Below are 21062 nucleotides of genomic sequence, written 5' to 3' on the forward strand. Positions count from 1 at the left end.
AGCATAAAAGTATTGTGTGACCTTTTCAACATTTCACGAGTCTTGAGCACTGTGATCCTTACAGATACAGCAGAGCCCAGGTAGGGGACAACCACGCTGATAGCAGTCATGACGGCGCCAACTGCAAATGCTGTTCAAATGAAAGGCGTTAGTCGTTTGGATCAGTACTCAGCAATCGGAATTGAAGGAAAATATTCGTGGTTTTTACCCAATGCATTTATGGTGCAGCTCACACGCTTGTTAGGCACGTTCAGGAAGGGCGTCACAACGTCAAAGTACCACACGGCCGCCTGAGAATTGACTATGGAGGACACTGTGCTACGAAAAAAGCGAGCACAGCAGAGCTGATGAGAACAAAGAAAAGGATAGTAAGAAGTAAAAATCATTTCGTCGGGTTAACGCCGCTACTAAAGAAGAGAGGAGGCCACTAAATTACGCCCTACGGCTGTTATTAAGTTTTTGTATAGCGTTATGTCATAGCGGACTTAAGAGAAAGAAAACGCGCTGCAAGCAAGTTATCCGCAGACACCGCTTTAGTTCAGCGTTCCGGAAAAGTTAAACGTTCTCTACTTCCCATGGAGGCGAAAATACTTTCAAGGTTTTCACTACTGCCGGGAATATGTAACAATATTATATTTCAGAGGCGTTTACAGGCAAAATATACTGCGATAGAATGCTTAGGGGCTTATGCACCCCACGTGCGCACGCAAAGAACGCTAACGATTAAATAGCGCTAGCGTACGAACGCAATTTTCAGAAGATAGCTTTGCCGCATTTGCGCACTTAGAGCGGTAACTTGACAGCGTCCTTCCAGGCGAGTGCCGCCAGTTTCAATCGAACAAGCAATCGTTGCAGGTCTGGTCGGCACCCTTAGTGGTGCAAAAGCTAGGCAATAAAGACCACAAATATACGGAACAGCTGCTCTAAACTCAATGAATTCTCCGTAAATATTTTACGGAATGCTCCTTATTCTTATGGCATTCCTCCGTATTGCATTTTACATTGCTTGCAATATTCGTTGATCACCTCTCCTTATTCCTTGTAAGAAAATTAATCATTTTTACGAAACCTTCGTTCTAAAATTACAGAAGGCCTGCAGAAACAATTCACCACAAGCTTTTGCCGTGAATGGGGACAGCTTTTTTCACTCTGTAGTAAAACCGTTGCTAGTGGCACGTTAACGTAAATTCGTTTAGGTCCGCAGTCGCGCTATCCCTACGCTTAAACTCTAGCATTCTGAAGTTAGCGTTGCGGACTTTGCGCACTTTTCGCGAAACCATGGCGGCGTTTTTGCAATCGAGAACCACCCGCTTACGCTGAATAAGCAATCGTTGCAATTCTGGTCGGACCGTTTACAAATAAATACAAGATGTTTTGTAGTTTACAAGTAACTACAGATGTATTGCACACTGCTCTTACCAAGGTCAGACACCATTCCTTTTTCGAATATTTCCACTCTATGCTTATAGCTTGAGTGCATACTGTTCCTCCAGTAGTACACTTACGAAAGTTTTCAGTTGAGCAAGTGGTTACAAAAACTTCTCCAAGAAGGAAATTCCAGAGATCAACTATACATGCTTCCTTTACAATGTGCAGTTCTCGGTGGCATTGCGAGGTAACTTTCAGGTGTTGCTTTTATTTTTGTTAGCGTAGCATGAAGAAAGAAAACTCCAGATGTCTTACCTTATCGACGCGCTCACAACTCCAGCAAGGAAGATTCCGGACAACCCTGGTGCGCTTCGGGATTCTTCAAGAATGTAAAAGGGAAGTAACTGCAGAGGGAAAGATACGTGGGAGCTCACTAGAAGGTTATTGCGCCAAAATTCTCGACGGGCGGATAAGCAGCCGATGCTAAATAGACAATCTCATTCATTCGTCTGTTAATTTTTCTTTCTGAGGGAAATAATTATGAATTTGCTTTAGGGCAGCAGGCATCGGTGCGCTAAAGTCACACAACCTTAAGCTGCTACACTCACCCTTCTCACAGCTCTAGTTTTCGCAGTAGTAAGTCCGGTCGCTCATTGCCTTTAAAGCTAATTAACAAAATTTAATATACTCATTTCTTGGCAGTTCTTTTTTCGCTGCCGGAGTTTGCCCGTCTCCTACTGATTACTGTAACCGATTTCAATTGGCCATTTATTGATGATGATAGAAATGACGGTTTTATGTTTGAAGGTTTCCCCCAAGCATTTGACAGGATTGAACTTTCAATTTCATTAATATCCAAGAATCATGTTGCATATCAGACCTTCAACTATTTATCTTGATTGATGACACGTGACATAAAACTAGGTGCGCCCAAAATCGGTGCTTTTGATAAAACCATTGTTTTCGTCCACTTCTCGCCTGTCCTGTATCAGGTAGTACCGATTTTATGTTTAGAGGCCAGTTTCACAGCTCCGCCATAAGTGTGCACTAATGACGAATCGTAAGTAAATTCGGTTTTATTTCCGGTCGAGCTCGTCGTCTTGCACGCGGAGGGCGGAGTCAGAGTGGCCTGAGTCCATGTGCTTTATTCGTGGCAGCCCGGAGAAACAACGCCGGCAAGTCACAAGTACTTGTTCATGTGATGTGACGCGATAACAATGCGCTCAGATTAAAGCAAGAAAAGCGCAACTGCTGCGATCTGCACATTTCAGTCTTTCTTGTCCCAGTACTTAAATTCTTCTGTGCTTAAATTACGCGTTGCCTTTTTCCGTGCTAATTTCTTGGCGGCATAAGTGCGCAGATATGCGATTTAGGAGTAGCCCGCATTAACCACAAGGCTGTATATTTGCGGCGGTGGCTCAAATGAATCCCTTGTCTGCGCACCTCACAGTTACATCGATTTTGGCACGGGCCGAATAAGCCGCTCTGTACCTGGGCAGAGTCGAGGTGGGCAAAGCAAATTTCGAAGGAAAAAAGAAGGGGTTATTCGGCCAATGCCGATTTATCTCAAACGTCTGCTGGAACTTCGGGCCGAAAGCATAGGCACCTCACGGACCTTTTAGTAGTCTATTTTGCGTGACATTAACCATTTTGGTTAGGTGCATTACCAAGCTATAACTCTCATGCTTGGGGAGGGAAATGCTGTTCCACCGCTCTTTTTCTGTATTGGAGCCGGGTATAATTACCGTTTACTCGGAAAGTCGATTCCAGCGGCTGCATACACAACCATTTATTTTGCGCAGTACATATTAAAGTGTTTATGTGGTTGGCGGCACGTGTCTTCAGTTCTCGAAAAGGCATAGATCGTTGACGTTCGCGCAGCAAAACTTCTAGGCACGGAAAAGACAACACTAATTTTCAGTATTGATAAAGTTTCAGTTTCAGATTCTACGATCGTTAATTGGCAAAGGCGCTTACCAGCAAAGAAACTGGCCCAGACAAGAGCATAACAGAGCTTGGTGCTCGTGACCAAGGTTAGGAGCTTAGGTTTTAGGGAGCGAACACAGTGTTTTCCCATCACCTCCTGGGCAAGTGTCCAGAAAGATTGCGGTGATCGAGGAGAGGACTAAAAAAGAACTGAATTTTTGTTCACTCATGATAGTATGATACAAATTAACATACATATATCACTTGGCATTCCATACATTTTATATTGCACTTCATGTCACTTATTTTTAGAAACGGAAGCTATCAGAACAGCTCTTCTAATGCGCCTTAAGGGCTTCAAAAACACGCAAGAAGAAATTAAATCGGCTCGAATTTTTCACAAGAGCACACAGGACAAAGAGCCCGTTACAACCGTGCAAGGTTATACAGGAATATTTGATCTCGAGCTTAATTTGGCTATTAAGCTTTCGAGTAATAAATTTTGCTGGCGCAAAACAATTAACGCAGTCTATTTTTAGCAACATACGCTTAGGACTAACTTATCAACTGTCCAGTGTTCCGCAAAGAGTCATTACGCATTAAGAAGTAGTTTTGTGAGAAACATAAACAGCTGTGTGGCATGCTCGCCGCGGGCAGACGTTCTACATCTTTGGAGTGCAGGTCTCGGGAGTGAGATTTGCCTAGCGGTCATAGCGCGCATTACGAGACGGTGTCGAACAGCCGAGGTACTGAAGTGCTCAGTGAGCTTCCACGTGCCCTTGTTTCGCGACCGAACTCTTTAGTCTCACACTACAAACATTAAATTTGCAAGAAAAGAAAAACTGTAAAGGGCTCGCTTGCGATCATGCCAGCTTTCTGCTCCTGTTTGGAACAGCCGAAAGAGCAAATCTTTAAAACTGAAGAATAAACAGTGAACATGGACCGCAGGTTACCTGCGAGAGCCACCATTGGCGCTTGTGTGATCCAAGTTACTCTTCCCGAAAAATCTCTCGGAACCAGTCATTAATTTATCTGAAACCGGTCATGGTGCGAAATTTGCTCACAACCCACCACGTTGGCTCAGTCCTTAAGGCGCTCGTCTCCCAATCCCGAGTACCCGGGTTCGAAACCAACCTCGGCGGCCGCGTTTCTATGGAAGCGAAACGCAAAAGATGCCCGTGTGCTGTGCAATGTCATTGCACATTAAAGATCCCGCGGTGGTCGATATTATGCCGCAGACCTTCACTATGGCAACTCTTCTCTTCGTTCTTTTTTTTTTCCCTCCCACCTTCCTCCCTTCCCTTACGGCGCGGTTCGCGTGTCCGCCGAGGTATGTGAGACAGATACTGCGCCATTTCCTTTCCTCAAAAACCAATTTATCCGGTGGGTACGTTGTGATGACCGCATAGGGTTACGTCACATAGGTGGCCCACTAGCCTCTTAAGTTCCTTCTCTGGGGATTTTTGGAGGATATTTCCACGGTCAACGTCGCCGAAGCCACGACCCCGGATGTTCTGCGATACGAGCTCCTCAACGCTATCACGTTAAAATCAAAATCCCTCAAATCTGGAACACAACGGAGAGTGCATTTGGTCCACGTGGTGAATGCAAGTTTATACAGTTACTCTATAATAAGGGAGTAATTACTCATTTGCATCCACCCGAGCGCAGCAGTCCCTTATTATAAATCTACTCCACCTTGGGGGATTCCCCTAAACATTTGACCAACACAGTTCCCACTTCGAGTTATTGATCAATTCGCTCTCGTCCTACCATAAGCTTGCCGTCCTGGTTAGCTCAATTGGTAGAGCGACTGCTCCGGTGTAGCGGTGGTCCTGGGTTCGAACCCCGGACCAGGACGAATTTTTCTTTAACTACGAAGTTTCTGAGAAAGCTGTATAGCTTTCCTTTGTAGCCGTATGGCTGCGCTCGGGTGGATGCAAATGAGTAATTACTCCCTTATTATAAATCTACTCCACCTTGGGGGATTCCCCTAAACATTTGTCCTTACAGTTACTTTACCTGATCAGGTCCTCGTATGGATCCAGAGAGGTACGGATCGCAGCCTTTGTACCTGAGAGTGAGTGCCAGCCCTGTTCCTGCCATGCAGGCATAGTAGAGACAAGTCATTAATGTTCCAGCGATGACAATCCTGGAAGGGACGCAGAAGAATGCGTCTAGCAGACAGCATAACTCAAGGGCATTTCGGCGTCATTTGTAAGGTGCACAAAAGAGGAACCTGAACTCGTCACTTTACCGCGGGAAGTCGATGTACACGTTCCGAGCACTCTTAGAAATTGAGAGGACATAGTAGTAGCGCTAAAAAAACAAGGACGACAGGGCAGAGAAAGACAAAACAGGCGCTAGTGTTAGTGTTAGTGTTGTCTAGCGCCTGTGTTGTCTTTCTCTACCCTGTCGTCCTTGTTTTTTTAGCGCTACTACTATGTCCTCTCAATCCAAACACTAACTAGCCCAGCTTTCTGCCTTAAACTCTTAGAAACTTCAAATTATTGTCCTGTGCAGCCGATTTTCATAATTTAAATCTGATTAAACGTCCCGGCTCCCGCCTTTTTTTGAACACAGCGCAGACGGCAGGAGCAGCCAAATGACCTTTCAGGCAGTCCTGTGGCGCCTTGCCGCTCTGCCATCAGCGGAGTGGTACTTGGCGATCGGTTAAAGCAAAGAGTCCACGCGTATTTTTATTTCCGTGGGCCTAATTTGCGGCTATGTAGCCTCTGACTGTATCTATTTATTCACGGAAACCTAAAATAACAAAATAAAAGTGAAAGCGAAGCCGCCCCGCTGCTGCCTGAAAGGCACTCCACGCGTTAGTTGACTCCTCCTACCGTCTGCGGTAAGTTAAAAATAAGGGCGGCAGCCGGGACGTTTAATTCGATTTAAATTATAAAAATCGGCCGCACAGGACCATAATTCGAAGTTTCTAAGAATACTCGGAACGTGTGGATTGAGTTCCCGCGGTAAAAAGATGAGTTGAGATTCCTCTTTAGTGCACTTTTAACAAAACGACAGCCCAGTCTGCGACAATAAAGCTGGAGCTGCATCAGTTTGCAGGTAAAAGTTTCTCCAGTTGACGAGCGCTCGTTTTTATTGTGGTATATGAGAAAACATTCTATATGCACGAATCGATGTCTGGTGCGATATTCGCTGGCTTTCCCTTAAACAGATTTTCTGTCTACTTGGCCTACAGCCTTCGCCTTCGCTATCGGACTGGGCGCTTCTTTTTGGAAGGCATTATGTTTTGAGGACACACATGAGGCAGCCGCTCTCAGTGAGCTCCATTTCAAGATATATATCACGAACAATTAGACGGTCTGATTTGCGACCTGAAGAAAAAATCAGGCGTATACTGTGGCGCTTACAATTTAGTATGATGCCGCTAGAACCTGGTGAAGCAGACTTTTTTTAGCTTATTATAAGAAACACCGTGCTTACTTGGATGGTTGATACAATAACTGCACTTACCGATTCGACAGACAACATTAACCGTGCTTTACCAATTGTTACAACATATTTTTGCCGATTGTGCGGGCAAAAACTGAGAGATGTTTTCAACTTAACTGAGAGTAACTTCATCGAGGCGGTTCGTAAACAGCGTGAGCGGTCACTAAAATAAAGGTTTGGGCTCATGGTGCCAGCTTGTTTTATTACTTTGTGGCTTTTTACCAGCATATGCAATATGTGTACCTGGATGATGGCGTTTTCTGCCGACAAGAAGAGCTGCACGGGACAGCCAACTGCTCATTTTCTTTTTCTTTTTTTGCTGCAGGTGAGCACAGAAGAACACTCACCGTTTTGCTTCCTGTAGAGTCGTGGATGCGAGGTACCTCTGAGCGGTCCCCTGATCCATGCAAATACGGTTTATAAATATCGGCGCGGAACCAACCAGTATGGACCACACGTTTTCCTCAGTGGTGACGTCGGCAGAGATGCTGACCGGCAAAGTAGACATAATAAAAAATTAGACATCAGCTGTACCATCTTCAAAATTGAATCTAAAACCTCTCTCTTTGCGAAAATCTTCGGCTAACATTTTCTGGAAATATTATTTAAGTCAGGTAAATCCAATAGAGTGAGTATTCACTCCGCTTGGAACTCACTCTGCGCGCCCGACAAATTCGAAGAACAAAGGGACGCGTCTGCTAATATTAAAAAAAGTAAAACCTGTCCGGCCCTGTGTTCGGATATGCAATTACATGTTATTCGGCACCGTGTTATTGAAGCCAGGAATGGCAGCAGATTGCAGAAAACTGCTGTAGGTTTTCAGCTGTACTGGCGGACTAAAAGGAAGGTAGTGTGTTTCGGCCTTTACATTTCTTGAGCTACATGTAGGAGGCTGGTTTATTGCAGTGACCAAACTACAGGCATTCGTAACTACGTGGCGATGCACTACATGAGCTATATCACTATTTAGAACTGAGTTTGTAGTGTTTTAGAAATCCGATGTTGTTTGCCAACCAATTCAATGGTGCTGCAGTAAAGCGTGTGTATGAAGTTCGCGACCTTGGAGTACGCTTTGATGGTAAGCGTAGCTTTAATGCACATGTAATATTTGTGATTTACTCAAGCCTGAAAATTTTGGGCTTGACTGTGCTCCTGTCGAAACCGTTCAAATCAAAAGCATATTTTCTCCTCTTATACAAGTACCTTGTTTTCTCGAGGCTGGAGTTCTATAGCGCTGTGTGGAACTCTCTGACAGCAGGTGAGAGTACGAAGGTTGAGCGTATCGGTCTTACACGACCCATACTTAGTAAGGCGCTACTGTTTTTTTTTCAATTCAAAACTTTATTTCCAACGACTCGTTGGGGGTCATGAGGCAAAAAAGCTGCCATTGGCAGCTTGAGGGTGCCTGATGCCCGTACAAGGCAGCAGCATATAGCCAACACAAAATTCTGAACACATGTGAAGTTACACTTTAACATAAATTGACTCATCGAAACACATTCGAAACACATCAAAACACAGCACAAGGAAGTATACAGTACGAAAAACATAAACGCAAAGAACATACAGTGAATACCATTAGCTGCACAAAAACTGAGATGAGAAAAAAATTTAACGTGTCTGTTTTCTATTACATGCGCTTAAGTCAAAATTTGCAGACAGTAATTTGTTAAGCAAGCACGGCAAGTTGTGCGTGAGCGACTATAGCATATAATTTGTACGTCTGCGTGGCATCAGCCATGTCTCAGATTCACGGGTGCGACAATCAGTTTTCTGTTTCTGCAAATGCGAAAGGAATTTTATGAGGCTCTTCAACTTTTCATCGGAAAATAAGTATGAGTACAGTAGACGGAACTCGTAAATTTTTTCGACGCTTATTATGTTATATCGTGTGAACAATGGTGCAGATGAATGTAAATAGGACACATCTGCAATGCAACGAAGTGCTTTCTTTTGAAGAAGGAGCAGTGTTTGAATATTTGTTTGTGTGGTTATGGCCCAAACCAGTGTACAGTAATTTATGTGAGAGGAAAACAATGCATAATAAATTTGAAGTTTTGCTCTATCTGGAAGAAAATGACGGCACCGTGCTAGTGCGCCGACTGACGTGATAGTGTCTTTGATAATGATTGAATTTGATGATTCCACGACATGTCAGCAGCAAAGCTCACACCAAGAATTTTATGTTTCTCAACAATTTCTATGGGTGCACCTCCCAGAACCAACCTTTCTTCTATCTGTGCTTGCTTCCCTCTAGCCATGAATAATATGGGCTTAGATTTATTGCCATTTATTTTTAAACAGTTCTTACTTGATCAATCCCAAATTATTGCAAGCTCTTTTTTGGTTTTATTAATAGTGCACGTCTACATTTTTACCGGTGAAAAAGATGCTCGTGAAAAAGATGCTTTGACTAGCAATGTTTGCTGTCTGCGTTGAAACTGGCCCCACTTTAGGTGAGGCGTGAGCTATGAGACAGTGTATTTCTGCAGTTTTGTCGGCGTGTATCCCTTGACTAATCGATCTGACTGCCGCACTTTAACTTACATTGCCCAAGCAGAGTACAAGCAACCACCAGCCCTTTTATGCTGACTGTGGCAGATGGGTATGTCTTATCGCTCATTCAGTATAGTAACACTCATATTTTGTCCAATAAAACCAGATGCAGACATTTTTATTCCGAAGAGCTTCAAGATACACTCCGTGGTGTCATTTAGTATGAAACGATGGATTATGTACGCTTGTATAAACTTGACGGAGGCCTGACACCCTGCTCCGTTTTTTTATTGACTGTATATTACTGCACCAGTGCATAGGCAGGAATGCTGTCTGTAGACACATAAAGTACTTATGTAAATAAATAAATTAAAACTAACGCGATCAGTTGCGTCTCCTTACTTGCTATGAATGAAAAAGCATTGTGCACTACTGCAGTTTCCGTTGGTCGGTTTGTGGTCATGTCAGTGGTATCCGGTACATTTGTGTAACTTAGCTCTCGTTGGCCACAAAACCGCACACCACTCGTAGCTCCGTGGGCTAATGCCCACATATGCAGAACTGGTCATTCTCTGGTTAACATTTTTTGAAGACAGCCAGTTATACCACTATCAGCGCAGGGGCGCAGCGGTTAAGTGTCCACCGGAAGTTGACACTTCCGACGGACACTTTCTGTCCACGCCATGTATAAGGCAAGTAATTCTCACGCCTTAATAAATAATTAAATAAAGGCCTCTAAGGGGTCGTTTAGCCTTCCTGTTGCTTCGTCCCTGTTTTTACAAAGCTCATTCCGAAGCGATCGAGTTAAGTAAAAGCTTCCACTAAAATTCGGCCAATGTGTTTGCCTTTGGTTGCAACAGCGATTAGTCTTCTTTTGTCAGGCGAATGTTTCATAGATTAATGCGTTTCCTCAACGCCTCATATTGAAGTAATTTTGCGTGCGCATATAACTACTGCAAAGTATGCTGCTTTTAATTTCGCACCGGGCAACTACGTTCCTAGAAGAGCCCCGCAGATTTGTACGCTTTCATTTGCACCGTCATTTGCCAACGTTTACCCGCTCACACCCGGATGCTAAACGTGAAAAGTTTTGTAAACGTACAAAGAGGAAGTCGTGTTTTGAAAAGTTAAACAGATATTTGGTGATCAAGTGTGGCCGGTTAAACCTCAATAAACGCATCATGACACCTACTTGAGCAAATATTTGCGCAGGTCAAGTTCTGCCAGAGGCTGAATGCGGCCGTCGCCGTTATTTGCATCGAATGCCACTTTACAAATGATGAGCACCGGTGCAGAGATTGTCAGCACAGCCTGCAAACAGTCAGCCCAGACGACACCACGGAGTCCACCCTGCAGGCGAGGGACATTTGTTTTGATTGGCAAGACAAAAAAACGCAAAAATAGAGGCTTCCTATCCACACAAGATAGCTACATAGTTTAGAAAGGCTAAAAATTAAAAATAAAGATGCCCTGCCAGGACTGCTCGGTACTGAAAAGGAACAGAGCAAAATTCTCGACATTAAAAAGTTGTTTTGTTATGCGCATGGCATGCTGCTGCAGATGAGAGGGAGTAAACGACATTTGGTGCCTGTACATGCAGTGTACAAACATCAGGTACACAAAGTTCAGCAGACTCCATGATTGCGAATCATCTGCAAGGCTCACAGTTGTGCCTTCCAGAAGAGAAAATAGCGCCATACCAACCACGCCGCCGAGAGGCTAGCTCTAGCAGCTTGCATGCGCGATAAACGAAACGCAGCGCGATTCACATCTCGTATAGATTGCGCTCTTTAGTTAATTCCTACCCCAAACTGAAAGAAGCGAAGCTCCATAACAACAGAAGGCCGGTCCCGTACTGCACAAGATTATCCACAGTGAACATAGCAGGAACAGCCTTGCATATAAAGACCTGACAACTGATATTCTTGCCAGGATGCTAACAAATGAAACTAAATAACCTTTCATGACAGCATTTTCGATACGCTTTCAGGGAATTTTGTGCGAAATATTGCAACGCATTCCCAGATAATTAAAATGTAGAATCTGCGAAGGGATGCATCCTAATTTTAAATTTGTATATTCTAGGCACGGGACCGGAGTTCGCCAGCAGTGGCGAAGCATTGGCGCAGTGGCGAAAAGAGCTTGCGTATTTGTCAAAAGCAGTCAAGTAGCCTGTCTATCCAGGTGGCATTTATCGTTTTTTTGCTCTGCCTATATGATGCGTCTATCTTGGACCTGTGTTTTAACATTTTTGTTTCAAGTTCCCTTACGCTTTATATTTGTTCCCTTCAGAATAAAGACACAGCTTCTGAAACAACTCACATGTGTGCATTCATGTTTTTTTGTAGTTGTCTGTTTCCTCTGTAGACTAAACATTAATGAAATAGAAGGTACCAGCAAAACGGCCACAAGAAAGCGGTAGTCGACAGCACAAGAAAGAAGTGTTTCACAAGGAGAGCAGGCAGCCATGTCAAACTCTTCTTTCTTGTGCCACGTCCTTCTGTGCCACTATACCCTTAGCAAAAACTAATACGTTTGGAATATACGGAGGTCTATTTAAAATGTATTTTAAACATATTTTGTATTCATGAATGCACTAAAAATATGTAGGAAATACGTTTCTGAAATTTCATGCTTGGTATTCGAAATATATTTTTAAAATGTGCCAAAAATACCTCACTTAAAGCATACTTCGAGCACTTTTCAAATACATGAAAAAATATGCATGCAGTTTTAGCATCTTGTCAGTGTATTAAAAGTGTATTTTCGGAAATATGAAATTAATTCATCGAAAGTATACTTCAATTCTAGAAAACGGGCAGCCCTTGTAAACGTATATGTATGCAGTTTTAGCATCTTGTCAATGTATTAAAAGTGAACTTTCGTAAATATGAAATTAATTCATCCGAAATATATTTCAATCCTAACAAACGGGCAGTCCTTTTAAACGTCATTGCACACTTCTAGCTGCCATGAACAGTCGAGTGCTCGAAATCGTGTTTCGGGAAATGGCATTTGCGTGTCGTCAATGTATTTGAAGTGTACTTCCGTAAATACGTAATTAATTCGTCCAAAGAACACTGAAATTCTAGCAAATTGGCAGTCCGCATTAGCATATTTGCAGCGCACTACAAGCTGTCGTTGAACAATCTAATGCTCAAAATCGAGTTTCGGGACATCGCATTTTAGTGCTGGCCATCTATTTAAAGTGTACTTTCGTAAATACGCAATTAATCCGTCTGAAGTATATTTAAATTCTAACAAATGGGTTGTCCGCGTAAACATATTTGCATTACACTTCAAGCTACCGTGGAACAATCTAGGGCTCGAAATGACGTTTCAGCGAAGAGTGAAAACTTTCCCTTTCTTGTCATCCTTTCGTTTATGGTAACTTCTAGCAGGAAGGTGATCACCACTTATACCCCTGCTACACGGGCGCTTCGAATGCCTTCCAGCCGAATGTCATCTAACGATGCTACATGTGTTCTGTCTAAGGGAGTGCTTGAAGATAATATTACGCCAATGAATATTAACCGCGTCAGCATGAAATTTCCCCGGGAGTGCGCCGATGAGGGCGACTGCACTCATACTGTTGTTTACATCGCTTGTTTACATAACATAAAACGCAATCTGCGCTTTGGTTCTAATAAACAATCTGTTTTCTTTTTTACTGGTTGTACTCGTGATTGTTTACGCAGTGCTACAATGTGTGGGAAGCGATGATGCGATCGCACGCCTGAGAAAGCCGGGTTGTTGGCATCGCGCAGGACTGGCGCTTCTCGCTTCTTGTTCCGGCTTTCTCCGACGTGACCAGTACTTTTTTTTAAACTACTTTATCCAGAAGTATGTATGGCGACTGTTCGCTTTAACTGAAACGGCCTAACTTGTTATCCACAAGCTAGCGACGGCGACGACTGCTGCTGGCCGTAAAGCACGGTTCGGCAGTCTGGGTCACACCGGCGCTTCCCGTTCATCGTACGCGTGCCCTGCGATGTAAGCAATAGTTGATTTCAGGTCACTGTTGCCAAAACTACACCTGGTGACCATTTGCATTCGCTAAAGCTTGTGATTCGCTCTTCACAACCGCCGAAATCACAGATCCAACCCTGCGAACTCGCTGGGCCTAGTCGTCGCGGAAGGGAACAGAGCCGTCGTCGATTGAAACTGATTTGGCAAGCGCTTATCGCTGGTGAGTGTTCAGGTATGCACACGTGAAATATAGCCGTTCGTTTCGCTCATTTAGAAGCGCGAGCATGCACACACCGCCGCCTCATCACCGTGCTCTCGCTCAGCCGCCGACAAGGCTGACCGTCCGCCGACCGGATTCGTCGGTGTCGTTGCCCTGAAAAACGTGTCCCTCTAGAATCATATTATAGTAAACTAGATATTTCACTATAATTACATGCTGTTGTTCAGCGTGATATATACTGTCGTTGTCGGACTAGTGTGACCGCCGTCGTCGTCGTCGCTGTACACTGAAAACGAGCTGAGGCTTTCGAATGAGTTTCGAAAGTGTCGTGCAGCACCGCGGCAGTGCATCGAGTCCGAATGTCATTCCTATTCTCGAATGCCATTCCACTCAATGTCATTCGAACATTTCCGTGTGAGAACGTGATAGCATTATACCAGCAAAAGCGCCTTGGGTACTTCTGGGTCCGAATAAGCCAGCGGAAAGGACCCCGTGTGGCAGGGCAGACCGGCTCCGTTACACGCCCATGTATCTGTTGGTTGACAGTTCGACTCCTGACCTGAGCCTGACGCAAGTTTCAACTAGCAATTCCGTTCTCAATTAATCCCAGATTCGAACGCGACCAGTAGGGTACTTCTGCGATAATTTGGAAGCCCACAGTATTTGCGCAAAAAAGGTATCACCGTGCAAAATAGTGCGTCGCTTTCGCTAGGTATATATACGGCAAGCCAAGTGTAGCGCTTGTCGTAGGATTTGTTGTTTGCTGTGTCGCTGTCGACTTGGTATGCTGTATGTAGGTATCTGCCGTTCCCATTCAATCACGTGCATCGTAATATCAGACTCCTGTTGATTAATGATAAATACCCGTGTACGATTTGTTCTCCAGTTGATGAATTAACCCGGGTCATTCCATGGAGCCGCCCAGTAGACTTTTTTTTAAGCCCGAGTAAACACATTTTTAATGTATTAAATGTATATTTTTAGTATATTTCTAATGTATATTTTTATTATATTTTTAATGCATTATAAATATGCTAAGCGGGCAAAAATGTACTTTTCACGTATTTTTCAGAACGTTTAAAATATTATTCCTAGTATACTTAGAAAGCATTCGTATTGCAGTTTAAGCATAGGGACAAAAAAATGCGAAATAAATATGAAATTAATACAATACGTTTGAAATGCATTTTTAGCACATCCTCTTTTCGCTAAGCCTGTTCCAGGTCTGACGACGCACCAACTGGCCCAAAAATTAGTGTGAAAGTATTTTAACATTCCTTTCAAATCCCTAATTACTTTCCAACATTTCCTTTCATTGCGAATTTCGGCCTCCGAAAATTATTCACTTTATATATTATCTCCTGTGCCGAAGTTCGTTCGGCCACGACCGCTAATTTTGAAAGTAGTGAGCGAGTAAATATGAAGAAAAGAATTTATACTTTCAGTAACGCTCCAGCAATATTTATTAAGGTTAAAAGCTAATGCCTCGACATTAATCTTTCTATTACCTTGCTTTGCAGTCACAATGCAGTGGCTGAATTCGGTGGGTTTCTTTATTTCCCTAATTTTTCTTACTTGACGACTTCTGCAAATGTTTTTAATAATTATTATTCTCGCTGTTCTTGGCGCTAGAGTCTTATGGGTTCCCACTTGCTGTACACCCATACCGTTCACCAGCAGCCTAGGAACCTGGACTCAATTTATTGCAGCTACATAATGTTACCGTCGTTTAATGCCCAGACATAACTTAGGTATTAGATGAAACTCATAGCCAATTGAGATCGAGTAACTGCCGAAGAACAAGAAATATTTGACATTTTATTTACCAATCTGAGTTCTGCCTAGAGTGGGCTCAACTTATTAGGCTTTTCTAAAAATGAGTACATTCTCAGCTTCTTTGACATCTCTAGCGGTGGGGAAGTTGCTGGAAATGATTTCTTGAACTGCCCTCGAAAGGAGCTTTCGCTGGTCTAGAAGCATCGTAATGATTACCGGCTCAGGGAGTGAGGCGCTAATTATATATCAGGCCATAACCAACTATTACAGGGAGCTTAGAGCGAGCCTAGCTCCTCCGCACGTTTCGTTCAGCCGCGGAAAGGGTACCACGTGGAGGCGGCTGCAAACGCAGTCGCAGTGAAACCCGTGGACGTATCTTTCCCAGTTTGGTAAATCCGTACTGTCAGCTGCGCGGGGAGCCTGCCACCCTATAGACCCCATAGTCTGCGACTTCACGGAGGATCCGCCTCCGGCAGATCTAGTCACATCTCCCACGCTTGAAAAATGGGAAGCTGTCCTCGCCAACTCGTACCCAGATGTTCAGTCCATGGCCACGGCAAGAACGCAGGAGGTCGCCGACAGAATTAAACTGCCGGCCACCTGGAGCGGCTGAAGAACCCAAGATCATCAACCTCATACTGGCAATAAAGTTCTCTCTCTCTCTTTCTCCCTCTCGTAAAGATTAGTGACCTTATGGGCGGGTTGCCAGGCGACTTTCTTCCCCTTTATAAAACCCTGTTTTTGTTCTGCATGCTCTATTTTACAGCGCAAGTTGTTAGAGCTTTGGCTCTGTCATATAGCTGTGCATTCTACCGTCGAATCTACTCCGTCCACCGTATCACCTTAATTTCTCAGTGACTCAGTTATTTCAGCCCCGCCGCGGTGGCTCAGTGATTACGGCGCTCAGCTGATGTCCCGAAAGACGCGGGTTCGATCCCGGCCGCGGTGGCTGAATTTCGATGAAGACGAAATTCCAGAGGCCCGTGTACTGTGCGATGTCAGTGCACGTTAAAGAATCCCCGGTGGTCGAAATTCCCGGAGCCCTTCACTACGGCGTCTCTCAGCCTGAGTTGCTTTGGGACGTTAAACCCCAATAAACCAAACCAATCAGTTATTTCATCTTGGGTAATGGCATTTATTTTATGTAGTGTAATTTAATTCAATGCAAGTGAACTTAGTTGTCATCTGGAACGCTGGAGAGGTAGCAAAGTGGAGAGAGTCATCCCTCATTCCACTTGAAAGGGAAAGCGGAAAGTACGAGAAGGAAGACAGCGTTAGAGTGGGAGATGATGGGTGGTCTGGTGACCTGGGATGTCACGGCGAGAGCCGAGCAATGCCCAGCCAGAAGGTGGCTGCAGCGGGAAGAACCCAGAGGCTGGTTACCGTGGAACGAGGAGGTTATGACAAGGGCGAAGGAATGCGCAACCTGAGGGTTGTTGCATGCCAGAATGCGAAGCTATATGATAGAACCCGTGGTATGAAAATTTGCTGATTCGTGCATTAAATGGTAAGCGTAGCTTTGTAAATTATTTCCCAGCTTTCATGACTTTGTCAACAAAGAAATATATAATACGCAATGAAACAATGGTTTATAGATTATAGGGGTTCAACGTCCAAAAGCGACTCAGGCTATGAGGAACGCCGTGGTGAAGCTCCTTAATGTGCACTAACATTGCACAGTACACAGGCCTCTAGAATTTTGCTTCCATCGAAATTCGACCACCGCGGCGGGAATCGACGCCGCGTCTTTCGGGTAGTGAAGTTCTTTAATGCGCACTGACATCGCATTTCAAACGTATTGATTTATGCCGAACCTACAAAGGGTAAGAGTGCAACCATCCATTTGCAGCCCTGGGCCGACTACGTATCCTGCTTGGAATTATGAAAGAATGACACTTCTTGGCCATCACAAGTTCCTCCAGCACGGAGAGTATCCGCCTTAATGTGTCTTGAATATAATTACCAAAGATGTGTATGCTGTCGCTGCCAGGCCGATTGTGATGGAGCACCAGATGGTGCTGACGTTAAAGACTGCAACAGAACGAGAGAGCAGATTACCAGTGATTATGTTCCGTGTTACTACGCCACCAAGTTTTTTTTTTTTTTTGGAAGCATTAGATCCATTAGAAAAGAGATGAATAAGAATTGTGATTCGCATATAAAATGCCGGGGTCAGTTTCAAGAGCTGCATGAAGTAATTCCCCAATAAACAACAAAAAAACTGCGGAGAAGTAAAAGTCTCATCTTATAGGCTCGCTGTGCTCATGAGCTGCAACGCACTACCATTCGAAGAAATTAGTGCAAATGAACAAAATTTAGACGCTTTTAGAACCCCTTCGGAATGGAATAGAAACGTAATAAATTGGGTTAGCACATTAGAAATGATGTCCAAGTTTCGTGCTCCAGGGGACGAATTACCATATCGGTGCTTCTCACCAGAGCTAAAATGAACGGCAGGCGCAGTAGTGCAAGCAGTAGAGGCACTATATTTAGGGCCTCTACATACGACTGGCCAAAACATCCCCTTAACGGTTGAAAATAACTTTATTCTTCGAACAACTTTTAACGTCCGCTTCTCCGACGCCAATAAATAATATTTGCAGTGCATATCTGGGAGTCTTATTCATACATACGGGGACACAAGTTGGTATTCTCAAAAGAAAAAGTTGTGTGCGAGAAAAACAGCGCATTGTTTACAAGCACTCCTTCCTAACAAAAATGGTGTGATAATTTTTACCAGGCTTTTAGTCTTAACTTACATTGCTGAAAGTAACAGGCAACATGCATTGTTTCTCAGGCGTACAGCGGAAAACTTACGGCAAACCTTTTTCGCCAGATCTCTGTAAAATAAATGGAACCTTTGTCCTCACCCTCTGGGACCTTATCGCTTTTAGGCATGTCGAAAGAGCTCTGATATACGTCTGAGAAGCAAACCTCGTCGCCTGGTTACCTTTGGTAAAGCCAGTACAACCGGCCAAATCTTTAGCTGGCGTGCGTTATGGCCGCGTTTCCCGTGCTCCTGCAGCTCATGACGGAGAAAACTTGAGAAAATATTAAATCTAAGGACACGCTCGATAAGCCTGTTCTTAACATTGAGCTTACCGCAAGTTTGGTTCGCCGCAAAGCGCAGGAGAGCAGAAAAAGCGGCTGTCGCGCACGCCAGCTAAAGGTTTGGCCGGCTGTACGTTCCTCATAGCAGGTCACTGCAGTAAAACGCACCATCCGCGGTTTTTACACACGCTGTCAATATCATCATCATCATCATCAGCCTGACTACACCCACTGCAGGGCAAAGGCCTCTCCATGTCCCTCCAATTAACCCTGTCCTTTGTCAGTTGCCGCCACTGTATCCCCGCAAACTTCTTAATCTCATCCGCCCACCTAACTTTCTGCCGTCCCCTGCTACGTTTGCGTTCTCTTGGAATCCACTCCGTTACCCTTAAGGACCAGCGGTTATCTTGCCTTCGCATTACACGTCCTGCCCAAGCCCATTTCTTCCTCTTGATTTCAACTAAGATGTCATTAACTCGCGTTTGTTCCCTCACCCACTCCGCCCTCTTCCGATCACTCAACGTTACACCGATCATTTTCCTTTCCATAGCTCGCTGCGTTGTTCTTAACTTAAGCTGAACCCTCTTTGTTAGCCTCCACGTTTCTGCCCCATAGGTGAGTACCGGTAGGATACAGCTGTTATATACTTTTCTCTTGAGGGATATTGGTAAGCTACCATTCATGATCTGAGAGAACCTGCCATATGCGCTCCACCCAATTCTTATTCTTCTAGTTATTTCCCTCTCATGATCCGGATCTGCGGTCACTACCTGCCCTAAGTAGACATATTCTCTTACTACTTCCAGCACCTCAATACCTATTGCGAACTGCTGTTCCCTTGCTAGGCTGTTGAACATTACTGTGGTTTTCTGCATGTTAATTCTTAACCCCACCGTTCTGCTCTGGCTGTCTAACTGATTGATCATGCTTTGCAGTTCTTGTCCTGAGTGGCTTAGCAAGGCAATGTCATCAGCGAGTCCCAAATATACTCAGGTTTTCTCCATTAACTCTTATCCCCAACTGTCCCCATTCCAGTCCCCGGAATACCTCCTGTAAGCAGACAGTGAAGAGCATTGGCGAGATCGTGTCTCCCTGCTTGACACCTTTCCGTATTGGAATTTTATTGCTGACTTTATGGACAACTATAGTAGCTGTGCAATCGTTATAAATATCTTCCAATATTTTCACATAACACTCTTCCACACCCTGATTCCGCAATGCCTGCATGACAGCTGAGGTTTCCACTGAGTCAAATGCTTTCTTGTAATCAATGAAGGCTATATATAGGGGTTGGTTATAGCTGTCAATATAGCTACCAACAATATCAATGTAAAGAAGAGTCTTTACATGATGCGATATTTTCACATATCTGAAGCGCAGAGGTGAATGCAAGTGTAATTGAAACTTACCTGTCGATACTGCGACTGCTGATGCGTAGATTGCTATCGCTCCAATCATGTGCTGGAAACGTTTGTAATATTTGCCGCACTTCAGGGTACAATTCACTATTTCCTCTTTTTCAGAACTCTCAGCTTTAATATAGCAGCGCTTCTATACTTACTGACAACGCAACGTATGTGAGAGATGCTATCACGGACACCGTCAAGTTGTACCGCATACGTACGTACTGAAAAAGAAAATTTAAGTGTCAGTTATGTACATGCGATATAATGAAAATACTCAAACAGCTGTCATTCCAAGGAAAAATAAAGAGGCGCATTTCGAGCACAGAGCTCTCAACCCTCCTGGAGGCGAATGAATGCGAGAAATGCATAACCAGCTGCATCACAGCTTGAACGTATGTACCGCTATCATTATCAGTGACAAGCAACTCTCATTCGCAGGAAAAAGAAACAGTGCGGCATTTCGACAACAGAACTCTCGACCCTCCAGGAGGTGAACGATTGCGAGAAACGCCAGCTGTACCAGCGCTTGAATATACGTAGCGATATCGTTATCAGTGCAAAACATATGTCATTCGAACTATATGAAATACTGCGGAATTTCGACTACAGAACTGAACTCTCGACCCTCCTGAAACTATTAAGCTCTCGTTCGTGCATTGAGCCACGTAGCCGCCATCTGTGTAACCGAAACAAACCATAAATAATTAAAAAAAAATTCAGGGGCACTTTGCCTAATTTGCGTAGAGGCGAAAGCGTTTTCCGCACCACTTTGGCTGCTTCTGTGGCACTGGTGGCGTCACATGTAATTGAGTACTAATTACTAAGTGATGACAAATCACTAATTATTGGTTAATTACTGATTAATGCCTGAATACTAATTATTGAATACTAATGAGTGCTAATTATTGACGCTTAAGCTTCGCCTTTAGGAGTCGAACGCGACAGCGTGTTGTAGCGCTGCCACGGAACGCCACCACCCGTTCGGCGCGATACCTTGCCGTTTGAACGCAACGCTTTTTGAGGAAAGGAAATGGCGCAGTAATTCTCTGTCATCTCGGTGGACACCTGAACCGCACCATAGAGGAAGGGAGGAAGTGGGAGTGAAAGAAGAGAAAGAGGGCCCGTGATGAAGAAAATGAAAATTGTATTTGAGGAAAGGAAATTACGCAGTAACTGTCTCACATATCTCGGTGGACACCCGTCAAAATTCAGGGGGGGGGGGGGTGCACTGTTTTGACCTAAAGTGCGGTCACTGATGTGTGGTTGAGATGTTAAGCTTCGCCTCTAAGAGTGGAACACGACAGCGTCTTGCAACGCTGCCAGGGAGTCCATAGAACGCCATCGCCCATTCGGTTCTACGCCTCGCTCGTCGGTAAATTGGTTTTTGA

General features: G+C 44.2%; 1 protein-coding gene across 1 annotated transcript in view; it reads right to left on the minus strand.

Moving 5' to 3' along the window:
* Positions 1-21062, minus strand: part of LOC149359533 (sodium-coupled monocarboxylate transporter 2-like) — a 37872-nt gene that overhangs the window by 10497 nt on the left and 6313 nt on the right. Inside the window, exons 2-10 of the mRNA XM_089575289.1 lie at positions 19830-19895; positions 19678-19729; positions 17181-17248; positions 10445-10602; positions 7104-7244; positions 5317-5446; positions 1684-1772; positions 209-318; positions 63-130 (exon numbers count right to left, since the gene is read on the minus strand). Coding sequence (XP_089431415.1) covers positions 63-130; positions 209-318; positions 1684-1772; positions 5317-5446; positions 7104-7244; positions 10445-10602; positions 17181-17248; positions 19678-19729; positions 19830-19895 — 882 coding nt within the window. The remainder of the gene's footprint in view (positions 1-62; positions 131-208; positions 319-1683; positions 1773-5316; positions 5447-7103; positions 7245-10444; positions 10603-17180; positions 17249-19677; positions 19730-19829; positions 19896-21062) is intronic.

Source organism: Amblyomma mixtum, chromosome 2 (assembly GCF_055824585.1).
Source record: "Amblyomma mixtum isolate Tamu chromosome 2, ASM5582458v1, whole genome shotgun sequence".
NCBI classification, from domain to species: domain Eukaryota; kingdom Metazoa; phylum Arthropoda; class Arachnida; order Ixodida; family Ixodidae; genus Amblyomma; species Amblyomma mixtum.